Source organism: Ornithorhynchus anatinus, chromosome 3 (genome assembly GCF_004115215.2).
Source record: "Ornithorhynchus anatinus isolate Pmale09 chromosome 3, mOrnAna1.pri.v4, whole genome shotgun sequence".
NCBI classification, from domain to species: Eukaryota; Metazoa; Chordata; class Mammalia; order Monotremata; family Ornithorhynchidae; genus Ornithorhynchus; species Ornithorhynchus anatinus.
Genome location: NC_041730.1, coordinates 4,644,347 through 4,658,815, shown reverse-complemented (window position 1 = coordinate 4,658,815; position 14,469 = coordinate 4,644,347). Strand labels below are relative to the sequence as shown.

Genomic DNA, 14,469 nt, shown 5'->3' with positions numbered 1-14,469 from the left:
AGCACCTACTTGGTGCAGAGCACTGCGCTCAGCACTTGGGAGAGTTCAATAAAGTCAGTAATAGATAATGATCCCTGCCCTCACAGAGCTTATAATTTGGTGGGAGAGACAGACACTGAAATAAAATCAACAACAGTTAGGCAGGAGGAGAGAGTGAAATGATGCCCACCGGCCTGGCAGTGCCCTCCCCAAGCCCCCCAAGGGTGCTGGGCCAGCACAGCCCGTCGGTTCACTGACCCCTTGGGCCCATGGAGACCCCGAGAGGGTGCCCAAGGACGATGGAGCAGGGAAAACCATCCTTGCGGGGTTCAAAGAGCAGCCCGGCCTCGGACCTCCGGCCCGTGGATAGTAGCCGGGCCCGGACGGGAAGAGCAGTTTGTCTGGTGGGCCATGGAGGGTTGGGGGCTAGTGCTGCGTTGTCTGAATCTGGTCCCAACCCAAACCGGAAGGGGCCACTGGCTTTGGGAGTGTCCCCCATGCAGTCGATCGCCAATTAGGCCTGAACCCCAATCAGCTACCAGCTCCTAAATCTGGACCCAGAATCTCGTAGTCCCAGGGGTTGGTTTGACTCTCCTGAGGTCATCTCATTTTTTCTACTGCCGTTGGGCAGGACATTTTCCCCTCAACTCCCATTTGGCCATGCCTACTCCATCCCAAGCCCAGAAAGGAAGCAGCGTGGCCTAATGGACGGAGCATGGGCCTGGGAGTCAGAATGACCTGGATTCTAATCCCAGGGCCTCTATTTGTCTGCTGGGTGATCTTGGGCAATCCACTTCACTTCTCTGTGCCTCAGTTCTCTCATCTGTAAATTGGGACTAAGACTGTGACCCATGTGGGACATGGACTGTTTCCAAATTGATTAGCTTGCATCTACCCCGGCACTTAGAACAGTGCCTGGCACATAGTAAGCAGTTAACGAACACTATTCATTAAAAAAAAAAAACCCACCAAAAAACCTAACCCACTAAGCCCTCATTTCCTCTTCTCCCACTTCCTTCTTTATCACTCTTGCACTTGGATTTGCACTTTTTATTCATCCCTCCCTCATGTATTATTTATATTAATGTCATTTATTTATTTTTATTAATGTCTATCTCCCTCTCTAGACTGTAAACTTGCTGTGGGCAGGGAACATGTCTATCAACTCTGTTTTACTGTGCTCTCCCAAGTACTTAGTATCGTGATCTGCACAGTAAGCACTCAATAAATACAATTATTCTCTTATTGACATCCATGCCCATCGCCCATGCCAGTGGTTCCAGACATTTAACGCCCTCCTCAGGCCCCCGTCCCCCTGTTTCCCCCATCCTTCGCCCCTGGTGAACTGGCCATCTATTTTATTAAGAAAATTAACACCAACAGGTGTGAGCTCCTTAAAATCACCACTGCCCCCCTCAGTCCCTCCCCCTTCCGGCCCCCTTTTCAACTTTCCCATCCCTCCTAGCAGTATCTCCCGAGGAGATCTCCTGCCTCCTCTCAAATGCCACCCCCTCCTCAGTTGCATAGGATTCCTTAGCAGCTTATAAAAACTCTCACCCCCTCCCTCCTTCCCTCCCTAACAGCCATCTTCAACCATTCACTCTCCAATGGCTTCTTCCCCCCGCCTTGAAACATGCCCACGTCTCCCTCATCCTAAAAAAACCATTCCCTTGATCCAGTGGCTCCCTCCAGTTATCACCCCATCTCCCTCCTACCCTTCCTCTCCAAACTCCTTGAGTGAGTCATCTACAACCACGGTCTCAAATTCCTCTCCTCCAATTCTCTCTTGGACCCCTTCCAATATGGCTTCCGTCCCCTTCACTCCACAGAAACCAACGTCTCAAATGTCACCAATGATCTTCTCGCCAAAGCCAACGGCTTCTACTCCATCCTCATCCTCTGCCTTCGACACTGAGGACCACCCCCTTCTCCTGGAAATGTTATCCAACCTTGGCTTCACTGACTCTATCCTCTCCTGGTTCTCCTCTTATCTCTCTGGCCGTTCATTCTCGGTCTCCTTCGTAGGCTCCTCCTCTGCCTCCCACCCCCCTAACTGTGGGGGTCCCTCAGGGTTCAGTTCTTGCTCCCCTTCTATTCTCAGTCTACACTTACTCCCTTGGAGAACTCAGTCTCTCTCATGGCTTCAACTACCATCTCTGTGCAGATGATACCCAATTTTACATCTCCTCCCCGATCTCTCTCCCTCTCTCCAGGCTTACATCTCCTTCTGCCTTCAAGACATCTCTACTTGGACGTCCTCCCGTCACCTCAAACTTAATGTGTCCAAAACAGAGCTCCTTATCTTCCCACCCAAACCCTGTCCTCTCCCTGACTTCCCCTTCACTGTAGACGGTACCACCATCCTTCCCGTCTCATAAGCCTATAACCTTGGTCTTATCCTTGACTCCTCTCTCTCATTCAATCCACATATTCAATCATTCACCAAATCCTCTCAGAGTGGGGGAGCATGAGGGGTGGGGGATGGAAGGGCCTGGGGGGTAGGGAAAGGTGGAGGGCATGAGGGATGAGAGGGTGGGGAGGAAGAGAGAGTCAGGAGTGGGAGGACAGGGGATGGGCGTCAGGAGGGTCTCGAGGCTGGGTCAAATTGGGACACGAGGCTTCCTGAGTCCAGGGAATTTCCCCGGCTTCTCCTCCTCTCCTTTTCCCGGGTTTCCCCGCCCCTCGTCCCCGCCCCAGCCAACAAGCCAAGTTTCCATTGCCGGAGCTCGGGGTGACAACAATCTGAAAACACAAAAATGCACACATGGAAACACACACTCAAAACCCACAAAGGCACGCACGGAGACACAGACATGCGTACAAACACCCCGAGCCACAAACCGAAACACACAAACACAGAGTCGGTAGAGCGCGGGACTGGAAGTCAGAAGGTTATGAGTTCTAATCGCGGATCCTCCAGGCTGTGTGACCTTGGGCAAGTCACTTCGTTTCTCTGGGCCTCATTTACCTCATCTGGAAAATGGGGGTTGAGACTGAGAGCCTCTTGTGGGACAGGGACTGTGTCCAATCCAATTTGCTTTTACCCACTCCTGTGCTTAGTACAGTGCCGGGCACAGAGTAAGAGCTTAACAAATACCGTGCTTATTATTGTTATGAGAAGCAGCGTGGCTCAGTGGAAAGAGCACGGGCTTTGGAGTCAGAGGTCATGGGTTCGAATCCCGGCTCGGCCACTTGTCAGCTGTGTGACTGTGGGCAAGTCACTTAACTTCTCTGTGCCTCAGTTACCTCATCTGTAAAATGGGGATTAAGACTGTGAGCCCCACGTGGGACAACCTGATTCCCCTGTGTCTACCCCAGTGCTTAGAACAGTGCTCGGCACATAGTAAGCGCTTAACAAATGCCAACATTATTATTATTATTATTATTATATCACATACAGACACCTTTATACAGACCCACAGAAACATCATTCATTCAATCAGTTGTATTTGTTGAGCCCTTACTGTGTGCAGAGAACTGTACTAAACGCTTGGGAGAGTATAATACAATAATAAGGAGATCCAGTCCCTGCCCACGACAAGCTAGGGGAAGAGCTTATAGTCGATCAATGGTATTTATTGAGCACTTACTGTGTGCAGAGCCCTGTACTAAGCTCTTGGGAGAGGACAATACAACAGAATTGGTAGACGTGTGTTTCTTTTTTTTTATGTTTTTTTTAGCGCTTACTATGTGCCAGGCATTGTTCTAAGCGCTGGTTCCCTCCCCACAGGGAGCTTACAATGTAGCATCCTTGGATGCACATAAACACACATACACACACACTCCCAGGCACCCACAGATCCAGACCCCCAAACATATATACAAACAGAGTGGTACATACCACTTAATTGCATACACAGAAGCGCACGGTGGCATCCGCACACGTCCGCACACGCCTACACACACCCACACACTCGCTCACCCGGTAGCTGGGCCGCCCAGGACTCCTGTGCCCCGGGTTCCCGTGTCAGTCAGCCCTGCAAGCCCTCGGCCCACCCTCCCTGTGAGCCCTCGGGCTTGCCCACCGGCCTCTCCCCTCTCCCCTGGGTCCATCCATCCTTCTGTCCAGCCACGGCTGTGACGTCGAGACCGAGGGGGGCCCATCCCTGGAGGAGGTTCCCCGTGTTTTCTGTGGGATCCCCCCCAAACCCTACCACCTCCCTGAAACGCCCCACACCCACCAGTCTGCCCCTTCAAAGCCCCGAAGTGGGGCCGACGAACCCTCCCAAAGCCCAGTGAATTGGGGCCCATTGCTAATAATAATAATAATCACGGTATTTGTTAAGCGCTTACTGTGTGCCAGGCACTGTACTAAGCGCTGGGGGGGATATAAGCAAATCAGGTTGAACACAATCCCTGTCCCACATGAGGGTCACAGTCTTAATCCCCATTTTACTGGTGGGGTAACCGAAGCCCAGAATAGCACAGTGATTTGCCCAAGGTCAGAAAGCAGACAAGTGGCCGACCCATGACCCATGACCTTCTGACTCCCAGGCCCGTGCTCTATCCACTACACCACGCGCTGCTGCTCATAACTCTATCCTCCCTCCCCTTAGGCCCCCCTGGATAGCCTGTCCCACCGTTGACCGCTGGCCCACGTCCTACCTCTGTCCCAGAACGCCCTCCCTCCTCACATCCGCCAAATTAGCTCTCTTTCCCTCTTCAAAGCCCTACTGAGAGCTCACCTCCTCCAAGTGGCCTTCCCAGACTGAACCCTCCCTTTCCCTCTGCTCCTGCTCCCCTCCCCATCGCCCCAACTCCCTCCCTCCGCTCTTCCCCCTTGCCCTCCTCACAGCACTTGTGTATATTTGTATATATTTATTGCTCCAATTATTTTATTGATGATGTGCATTTGTCTATGGTTCTATTTTGTCTATGCTTCTAGAGAAGCAGCGTGGCTCAGTGGAAAGAGCCCAGGCTTGGGAGTCAGAGGTCATGGGTTTGAATCCCGGCTCTACCACTTGTCAGCTGTGTGATTGTGGGCAAGTCACTTAACTTCTCTGTGCCTAAGTTACCTCACCTGTAAAATGGGGATGAAGACTGTGAGCCTCACGTGGGACAACCTGATTACCTTGTATCTACCCCAGCGCTTAGAACAGTGCTCTGCACATAGTAAGTGCTTAACAAATACCAACATTATTATTATTTATCTATTTTAATGGTATTGATGCCTATTTGTTTTGTTGTCTGTCTTCCCCCTTTTAGATTGTGAGCCCGTTGTTGGGTAGGGATCGTCTCTATCTGTTGCCGAATTGAACATTTCAAGCGCTTAGTACAGTGCTCTGCACCCAGGAAGTGCTTAATAAATGCGATTGAATGAATGAATAGTTGGTGAGTGGGGGTGGGAGGCAGGAGGAGGGGCTGAGGAGCCCTCCTGATGCCTCCTGTGGCCCTTTGGTTCCCCAAAGCCTCTCCCACATCTCAGCAGGCTGGGAGTGGGGGACAGGAGGCAGGGAATGGGGGTGCGACCCCTCGGATCCAAAGATGATCTCCTGCTGGCCCTTAGCCCCATGGGGTGGCCCTTCGATTGAGGCCTCTTTCCCCAGGATCAGGGGGTGCAGTTGGGGGGTGGGGGGGACTGAGGGAAAGTGGATGGGGCTCCTCAGATCAAAAACGAACCCCTGTTGCCTGCTACGAAGACTAGGATAGAATGATAAACTTGAGGGGCAGGAGTGAGAGGCGGAGGTTGTAGGAGAAAAAAAGACAGTTTAATGGTTTTGAAACTCCCACAGGGCTGGGGTGGGAGCTGATTTTTTTGGAGGGGGCAACTTGTCCTCAGCATCCGCTGTGCCGAAGGGCAGGACGGCTCAGGTGCAGTGTGGGGAGGAGACACCCACCCCCCAACCATCTTGCCTCTGGGCATTGGCAGCAGGGACCAGGGAGGTCGGTAGGCCCGGGGAAGAGGGGAGAGGGAGGAAGTGGGAGAGAGCCCGAATTCCCAAATCTCCGCATTTCAGCAAGAGGAGGAGACTCGGGGCCGGGGGTACGCAGAGCTAGGGGTGACCGGTGGGGCTTGGAACTGCGAGAGACCCCGGGGGGAAGGGGAGGGCGATGAGCAGAGTTGGAGGGAACTCGTTAGGTGTCGGCCCAGAGCTTGTATCTGGGGGGGCAGCGGCAGGAAGCTGGGGGCGGAGGGGTTCATCTGACAGTGAAGGTGATCACCAGCACGGTGATGATGCAGATGAAGAAGAAGACAAGGCTGAGGGCCAAGGCGATGGAGTTCAGGCGCTTGGCGGTGTGGCTGTACTCTTGGGCTCTGATCATGTCTCCCATCACCTTCCGATCCCTCGCCTAAGAGACAACAGAAACAAAACTCCCAGAGGAAGTCGGGGAGTGGAAAAGAGAGAGCGCCAACTTCCTCAGGAAGACAGGCCGAGATCGGAAATCAGAGGGGGTGGGGTAGGAGGGAGGGGGCGGCTGGGCCAACACGGCCTCTTGGCTCCTTCAGACCCACGGCACCGAGCTGAACAGGGCTAGTTCATTCATTCAATAGTATTTATTGAGCGCTTACTATGTGCAGAGCACTGTACTAAGTGCTTGGAATGTACAAATCGGCAACAGATAGAGACAGTCCTTGCCCTTTGACGGGCTTACAGTCTAATCGGGGGAGTCGGACAGACAAGAACAATGGCAATAAATAGAGTCAAGATTCAAAGGTGTCGGATGGTCCTCTAGACTGTCAGCTCGTTGTGGGCAGGGAATATGTCTGTTTACTGTTCTATTGTCCTCTCCAAGCGCTTAGTAATAATAATAATAATGTTGGTATTTGTTAAGCGCTTACTACGTGCAGAGCACTGTTCTGAGCGCTGGGGTAGATACAGGAGAATGAGATTGTCCCACGTGCGGCTCACAGTCTTCATCCCCATTTAACAGATGAGGGAACTGAGGCACAGAGAAGTGAAGTGACTTGCCCACAGTCACCCAGCTGACAAGGGGCAGAGTCAGGATTCGAACCCATGACATCTGACTCCCAAGCCTGGGCTCTTTCCACTGAGCCATGCTGCTTCTCTAGTATCCCCACTCTGCCACTTGTCAGCTGTGTGACTGTGGGCAAGTCACTTAACTTCTCTGTGCCCCAGTTCCCTCCTCTGTAAAATGGGGATTAAGACTGTGAGTCTCACGTGGGACAACCTGATTACCCTGTATCTACCCCAGCGCTTAGAACAGTGCTCTGCACATAGTAAGAGCTTAACAAATACCAACATTATTATTATTATTACAGTGCTTTGCACTCAGTAAGTGCTCGGTAAAAATGATTGTCGTAGTAGTAGTCCATGCTGGGTGGTATTTGTTAAGTGTTATTATGTGCCAGGCCCTGTACTAAGCGCTGAGGAGGATACTCAGGTTGGACACAGTCCCTGTCCTACATGAGGCTCACAGTCTCAATCCCCATTTTACAAAGGAGGGAAGTGAGGCACAGAGAAGCGAAGTGACTTGCCCAGGGCCACACAGCAGACAAATGGAATCGGAATTAAAACCCATGATCTTCTGACTCCTAGGCTCAGGCTCTATCCACCTCACCATGCTGCTTCCCTTCTCTGTGCCTCAGTTCCCTCATCTGTAAAATGGGGATTAAGACTGTGAGCCCCACGTGGGACAACCTGATTCCCCTGTGTCTACCCCAGCGCTTAGAACAGTGCTCTGCACATAGTAAGCGCTTAACTAATACCAACATTATTATTCCCTGGGTCACTGGAGGAGAGTCAGGGATGGAGAGAGGAGAGTCAGGGGTGTGGGTTGGTCTGTGTTGGGTTACAAGGGGAGAGTCAGGGGTGTGGGATGGTCTGTCTGTTCCTAATCATCAAAGTGAGTGTCCCGAAGGGCAATCAAACAATAGTATGTAATTCATGCCAACTGGGTGCTAGACACTGTGCTAAGTCCTTGAGTAGAGAACAATATGTTCCCTGCCCTCAAGGAGCTTACAATTTCATTCAAGTGTATTGATTGAGCGCTTACTATGTGTGCAGAGAATAGTATTTCAATTCATTCAATAGTATTTATTGAGCGCTTACTATGTGCAGAGCATTGTACTAAGCGCTTGGAATGAACAAGTCGGCAACAGATAGAGACAGTCCCTGTCCCTGCCCTTTGACGGGCTTACAGTCTAATGGGGGAGACAGACAGACAAGAACAATGGCAATAAATAGAGTCAAGGGAAAGAACATCTCATAAAAACAATGGCAACTAAATAGAATCAAGGCGATGTACATTTCATTAACAAAATAAGAGAACTGTACTAAGTGCTCGGGAGAGTAAAATACAACAGAATTAGCAGACACTTTCTCTGCCCATAACACACACACACACACACACACACACACACACACAGAGTGCAAAGCAGCTTGATCTAGTGGGAAAAGCTAAAATCTACTCTTTCCTCTCCATCCAAACTTCTACTACATTAATACAATCACTTATCCTATCCCCTCTTGATTACTATCAGCCTCTTTACTGACCTCCCAGCCTCCTGTCTCTCCCCATTCCAGTCCATATGTCACTCTGCTGCCCAGATCATTTTTCTGCAAAAACATTCAGGACATACCTCTCCGATCCTCAAGAAACATCAGTGGTGGCCCATCCATTTTTGCATCAAACAAAACCTCCTTCCCATTGGCTTCAAAGCCCTCCATCCCCTTGCTCCCTCTTACCTCACCTTGTGGCTCTCCTAATCATTCAATCATATTTACTGAGCACTTACTGTGTACAGAGCACTGTACTAAGCACTTGGAATGTACAATTCGGCAACAGATAGAGACCATCCCTACCCAACAACGGGCTCCCAGTCTAGAAGGGGGAGACAGACAACAAAACAGGACAAACTACAACCCAGTCAGCACACTTGGTTCCTCTAATGCCAACCTTCTCACTGTTCTCGAATCATCTATCTCTCCGCCTACCCCTCACCCACATTCTATCTCTGGCCCGGAATCCCCTCCCTCTTCAAATCGGACAGTGACTCTCCCCCTCTTCAAACCCTCATTGAAGGCCCATCTCTTCCAAGTAGCCTTCCCTGACTGCACCCTCCTTTCCTTTTCTCCCACTCCCTTCTGCGTCGCCCCGACTCGCTCCCTTTATTCATCACCCCCCTCCCATCCCCACACCACTTACGTCCATATCTGTCATTTATTCATTTATATAAATGTCTGACTCCACTTCTAGGTTGTAAGCTCATTGTGGGCGGGGAATGCATCTGCTTATTGTTCTGTTGTACTCTCCCAAGTGCTTAATACAGTCTCTGCACATAGTATGCGCTCAGTAAATATGATTGAATGAATGAATGGAAAGCATGGGTCTGGGGGTCAGAGGACCTGGATTCTAATTCCAGCTCCACCACTTGCCTGCCATGTGACCTTGAATAAGTCACTTCACTTCTCTGTGCCTCTGTTTTTTCAACGGTAAAGTGGGATTCAATCAATAACAATAATAATAATGGTATCTGTTAAGCGCTTACTATGTGTCAGGCACTGTACTGAATGCTGGGGTGGATACAAAATGAATCGAGTTGGACCCAGCCCCTGTCCCGTATAGGGCTCAAAGTCTTCATCTCCATTTTACAGATGAGGTAACTGAGGCATAGAGAAGTGAAGTGATGTGCCCAAGGCCACACAGCAGACAAGTGGAGGATCAGGATTAGAACCCATGACCTTCTGACTCTCAGGCTCATGCTCTATCCACTATGCCATACTGCTTCTCTATCTCAATCCCTCTTCTCCTTCCTACTTAGACTGTGAGCCTCAAATGGAACAAGGACTGTGTCCAAAGTGATTAACATGTATCTACCCCAGAGCTTAAAACAGTGCTTGATACACAGAAAGCACTTAAAATGCTATAATAATTATTATTATAATTATTCTAAATACGAGAGTGTTAAGGATAGGATTAAAAGACACAAGCCTTGAGTATTGTAGTGTGTAAACTCCTTGTGATTGGGAATTTTGTTCACCTATTCGACAGAATTAATAATGTTGGTATTTGTTAAGCGCTTACTATGTGCTGAGCACTGTTCTAAGCGCTGGGGTAGACACAGGGAAATCAGGTTGTCCCACGTGGGGCTCACAGTCTTAATCCCCATTTTACAGATGAGGTAACTGAGGCACCGAGAAGTTAAGTGACTTGCCCAAAGTCACACAGCTGACAAGTGGCCGATCCGGGATTCGAACCCATGACCTCTGACTCCAAAGCCCGTGCTCTTTCCACTGAGCCACGCTGCTTCACAATTGTACATTGCTCTGCACTCAGTAAGTACTTAATAAATTGACTTGGTTTAATTATTTGGGGTGTTTTTCTGTTGTGACTAGTGTGATGATAGCCATTATTCAGGGAAGGCCTCCGGAGGAGGTAGAGATTTTAAAGAAGCTTTAAAATAATAATAATAACAATAAAAACTGATAATGATGGCATCTGTTAAGCACTTACTATGTAATAATAATAATGATGGTGGTATTTGTTAAGCCCTTACGACGTGTCAAGCACTGTTCTAAGCGCTGGGATAGATACAGACTAATCAGGTTGGACCCAGTCGCTGTCCCACTTGGGGCTCAAAGTCTCAATCCCCATTTTACAGCTGAGGTAACGGGGGCCTGGAGAAGTGAAGTGACTTCCCCGAGGTCACACAGCAGTCAAGTGGCAGAGTCGGGATTAGAGCCTCAAGTGGGACAACCTGATTGCCCTGTACCTGTCCCTGTGCTTAGAACAGCGCTCTGCACATAATAAGCGCTTAACAAATACCAACATTATCTTCACTCCGCTGCCCGGCTCATCTTCCTGCAGAAACGTTCTGGGCCTGTCACTCCCCTTCTTAAACACCTCCAATGGTTGCCTATCAGCCTCCGATCTAAACAAAAACTCCTCACTCTAGGCTTCAAGGCTATCTATCACCTTGCCCCTTCCTACCTCTCCTCCCTTCTCTCTTTCTACCACCCACCCCGCACGCTCCGCTCCTCCGCCGCCCACCTCCTCACCGTCCCTCGGTCTCGCCTCTCCCACCATCGACCCCTGGGCCACATCCTCCTGCGGTCCTGGAATGCCCTCCCTCCTCACCTCCGTCAATCTAATTCTCTTCCCCTCTTCAAATCCCTACTTAAAGCTCACCTCCTCCAAGAGGCCTTCCCAGACTGAGCTCCCTCCTTCTTCCCTCTGCTCCCTCTACCCCCCCTCACCTCTCCACAGCTAAACCCTCTTCTCCCCCCTTTCCCTCTCTTCCTCCCCCTCTCCTGTCCCATCCCCTCAGCACTGTACTCATCCGCTCAACTGTATATATTTTCATCACCCTATTTATTTTGTTTATTTTGTTTAATGAGATGTACATCACCCTGATTCTATTTATTTGCCATGGTTTTTAGGAGATGTTCTTCCCCTTGACTCTATTTATTGCCATGGTTCTTGTCTATCCGTCTCCCCCGATTAGACCGTAAGCCCGTCAAAGGGCAGGGACCGTCTCTATCTGTTGCCGATTTGTCCATTCCAAGCGCTTAGTACAGTGCTCTGCACATAGTAAGCGCTCAATAAATACTATTGAATGAATGAATTATTATTCTCTATGCCATGCTGCTTCTCTGTACTACACCCTGTTTCAGGAAAGCTGGGGAGGGCCAAGGGGCAGGCAGGGCGATTCCCCAGATGACTTCTGTGGCTCGCAGAAACCTGTGGTGGGTGTAGGGGGTGGGACCACCCCCAGAGGCTAAGGGGTGGGGCTGGGGATGGCAGTCTGGTCTCTAGAGTGTTCGGGCTCAGTGATCTCGTGATGGTGGGGCAAGGGGATGGTGTGGCATAGGTCTTTGGCCTCCTCCCCTTCCTACAGTGCATTGGGGGCTCTGGGGGCTAGCTAATTAGGGTACATCCGGGGGGTGGTCCCAAAATCTGCCGGCCCTGCCACCCCGTCACGGCCCTGGACCAGAGGGCGCTACGGGGACTGGGGTGGGGTCGCGGACAGAAGTTGAACTGCGGTCAGGGCCTGACCACAATGGTTCACGGAAACCACTTCCTCATCTTTTTGTTCAGAAGGGCGTCGTGCTACCGGAGACCGTGGCGGGGGTGCGCTGGGGTGGGAGAGGGGGGCCCGGGGCTGAGACAGTCCTGGGGCTGGTGCAGGGCTGGTGCCAATCTAATAATAATAATAATTATTATTATGATAGTTGTTAAGCACTTACTTTGTGCCAGGTGCTGTTCTAAGCATTGGGGTGAATAATAATAATGATAATAATTATGGTAATTGTTAGGCATTTGCTATGTGCCAGACTCTGTTCTAAGCGCCGGGGAGATACAAGATCATTGGATTGGACACAGTCCCTGTCCAACACAGGGCTCACAATCTTAATCCCCATTTTACAGATGAGGGAACTGAGGCCCAGGGAAGTGAAGTATTTTGCCCAAGGTCACACAGCAGACAAGTGTTGAAGCCGGGATTAGAACCCATGACCTTCTGATTCCCAGGCTCAGGCTCTAGCCTCTCCGCCGTGCTGCTTCTCTAGGGCAGGCATCCCCCCTCTGGCTCCGGGACAGGGACGCAGTGGTTGCCCCCCTCCGCCCCCTTGGCCCCCCACCACTGTCCACCCCGCCGCGGGGGTCCCACCTTCACGGAGAAAATGAAGGCAATGAGGCCGAGGCAGCAGAAGTTCATGTAGAGGGTACTGAAGAGGGACCAGACCAGGTAATCTCGAGGCGGAGGGGAGGGGATGGAGATGACCGTCGAAGGAGACGGCCCAGGCGGGGCCCCGAAGCCAGGCTTGGAGTAGTTGGGGTCGTCCATGACCGGGAGCCGGCTTGGCCAGTGGCGGGAGCGGTAGAGAGTGAGAGGGAAAGAGGAAGGACCAGAGGGAAAGGAGCAGGGCGGGCAGCCCCCCGAAACCCATCCGGCCCCACCTGCTTCCTCTTGCTTCACCCAGGAACTTCAGTCCTGCCAAACCGGGGAGGGAAGGGTATAAGAGGATGGGTAGGTCTACCATTTATCAGGGGAGAGACTCTTTAGGTAAATAACAAGTGGGGGAAAAATAAGAGTTAAGGATAAAAACTAATAATAATAATGATAATGTTGGTATTTGTTAAGTGCTTACTATGTGCAGAGCACTGTTCTAAGCGCTGGGGTAGACACAGGGGAATCAGGTTGTCCCACGTGGGGCTCACAGTCTTAATCCCCATTTTACAGATGAGGTAACTGAGGCACAGAGAAGTGACGTGACTTGCCCACAGTCACACAGCTGCCAAGTGGCAGAGCCGGGATTCGAACCCATGACCTCTGGCTCCAAAGCCCGTGCTCTTGCCACTAAGCCATGCTAGGTGCTGCAGGGAAGGGGGAGGGTGTCAGAGGGACAGCAGGCAACTGTAGGCCCGAGTGGCAATTGGGAAATTGGGTGAAGAAATGAGAGGCGAATTAGGTAAGGCAAGGTGGACCAGTGGAAAGAGCACGGGACTGGGAGGTAGCGGAGCTGGGTTCTAATCCCACCCCTTGTCTGCTGTAACCTTGGGAAAGTCACCTGGCTTCTCGGGGCCTCAATTAGCCGGGCCTAGGAGTCAGAAGGACCTGGGATCTCATCCCGGCTCCCCCACTTGTCTGCTGTGTGACCCTGGGAAAATCACTTCACTCTCTGGGCTTTAGTTACCTCATCTGTAAAATGGGGAGTAAGACTGTGAGCCCCATGGGGAACAGGGTCTGTGACCGACTTGATTAGCTTGGCTCTACCCCAGCACTTAGAACAGTGCTTAATACATAGTAAGAGCTTAACAAATACCATCTCACCATCAATCGATCAATCATATTTAGTGAGCGTTTACTGTGTGCAGAGTACTAATATCTTGGGAGACTACAATGTAACAGAGTTGGTAAGTACGTTTCCTGCACTCCACAACCTCACCTGTAAAGTGGGGATTAAGACGACGATCCCTATGTGGGAGAGGGATTTAATCCAACCCGACTGATTTGTATCTACCCCAGTGCTTAGTACAGTGCTTGGCACAAGTAAGCGCTTAACAAATACCAAGATAAAAGAAAAAGACCCCTGGAGGAGGTGGGATTACCTCATCTGGAAAATGGGGATTGAGACTGAGCCCCACTTGGGACGGGAACCGCTTCTAACCCGATTATCTTGTATCCAGCTCTTAATACAGTGCCCGGCACAGAGTAAACTCTTAACAAATACCTTTAAAAAAAAAAAAAAAAGAGTACAAGCTGGGTTGTATTGGGAGAAGAGAGTAGACGGGTGAGAGGGAGAGAGTTGGAGGAGGAATCTGGAAGCTAAGTGGGAAATATTTAGGAGGGAAAGTAGGGAGTTCTGTTTAATAATAATAATAACAATAATAATAATAATGTTGGTATTTGTTAAGCGCTTACTATGTGCCGAGCACTGTTCTAAGCGCTGGGGTAGACATAGGGGAATCAGGTTGTCCCACGTGGGGCTCACAGTCTTAATCCCCATTTTACAGATGAGGGAACTGAGGCACGGAGAAGTTAAGTGACTTGCCCACAGTCACACAGCCGACAAGTGGCAGAGCTGG

The 14,469-nt window shown here is 50.6% G+C and overlaps 1 protein-coding gene across 1 annotated transcript; it reads right to left on the bottom strand.

Moving 5' to 3' along the window:
* Window positions 1-5,689: 5,689 nt before the first annotated feature.
* Window positions 5,690-12,727, bottom strand: LOC114810307 (interferon-induced transmembrane protein 3-like). Its single transcript, XM_029061592.2, has 2 exons — window positions 12,551-12,727; window positions 5,690-6,270 (listed from the first exon to the last, which is right to left on the bottom strand). The coding sequence occupies exons 1-2, from the start codon at window positions 12,725-12,727 to the stop codon at window positions 6,118-6,120; spliced, it is 330 nt and encodes a 109-aa protein (XP_028917425.1). The 3' UTR covers window positions 5,690-6,117.
* Window positions 12,728-14,469: the final 1,742 nt, after the last annotated feature.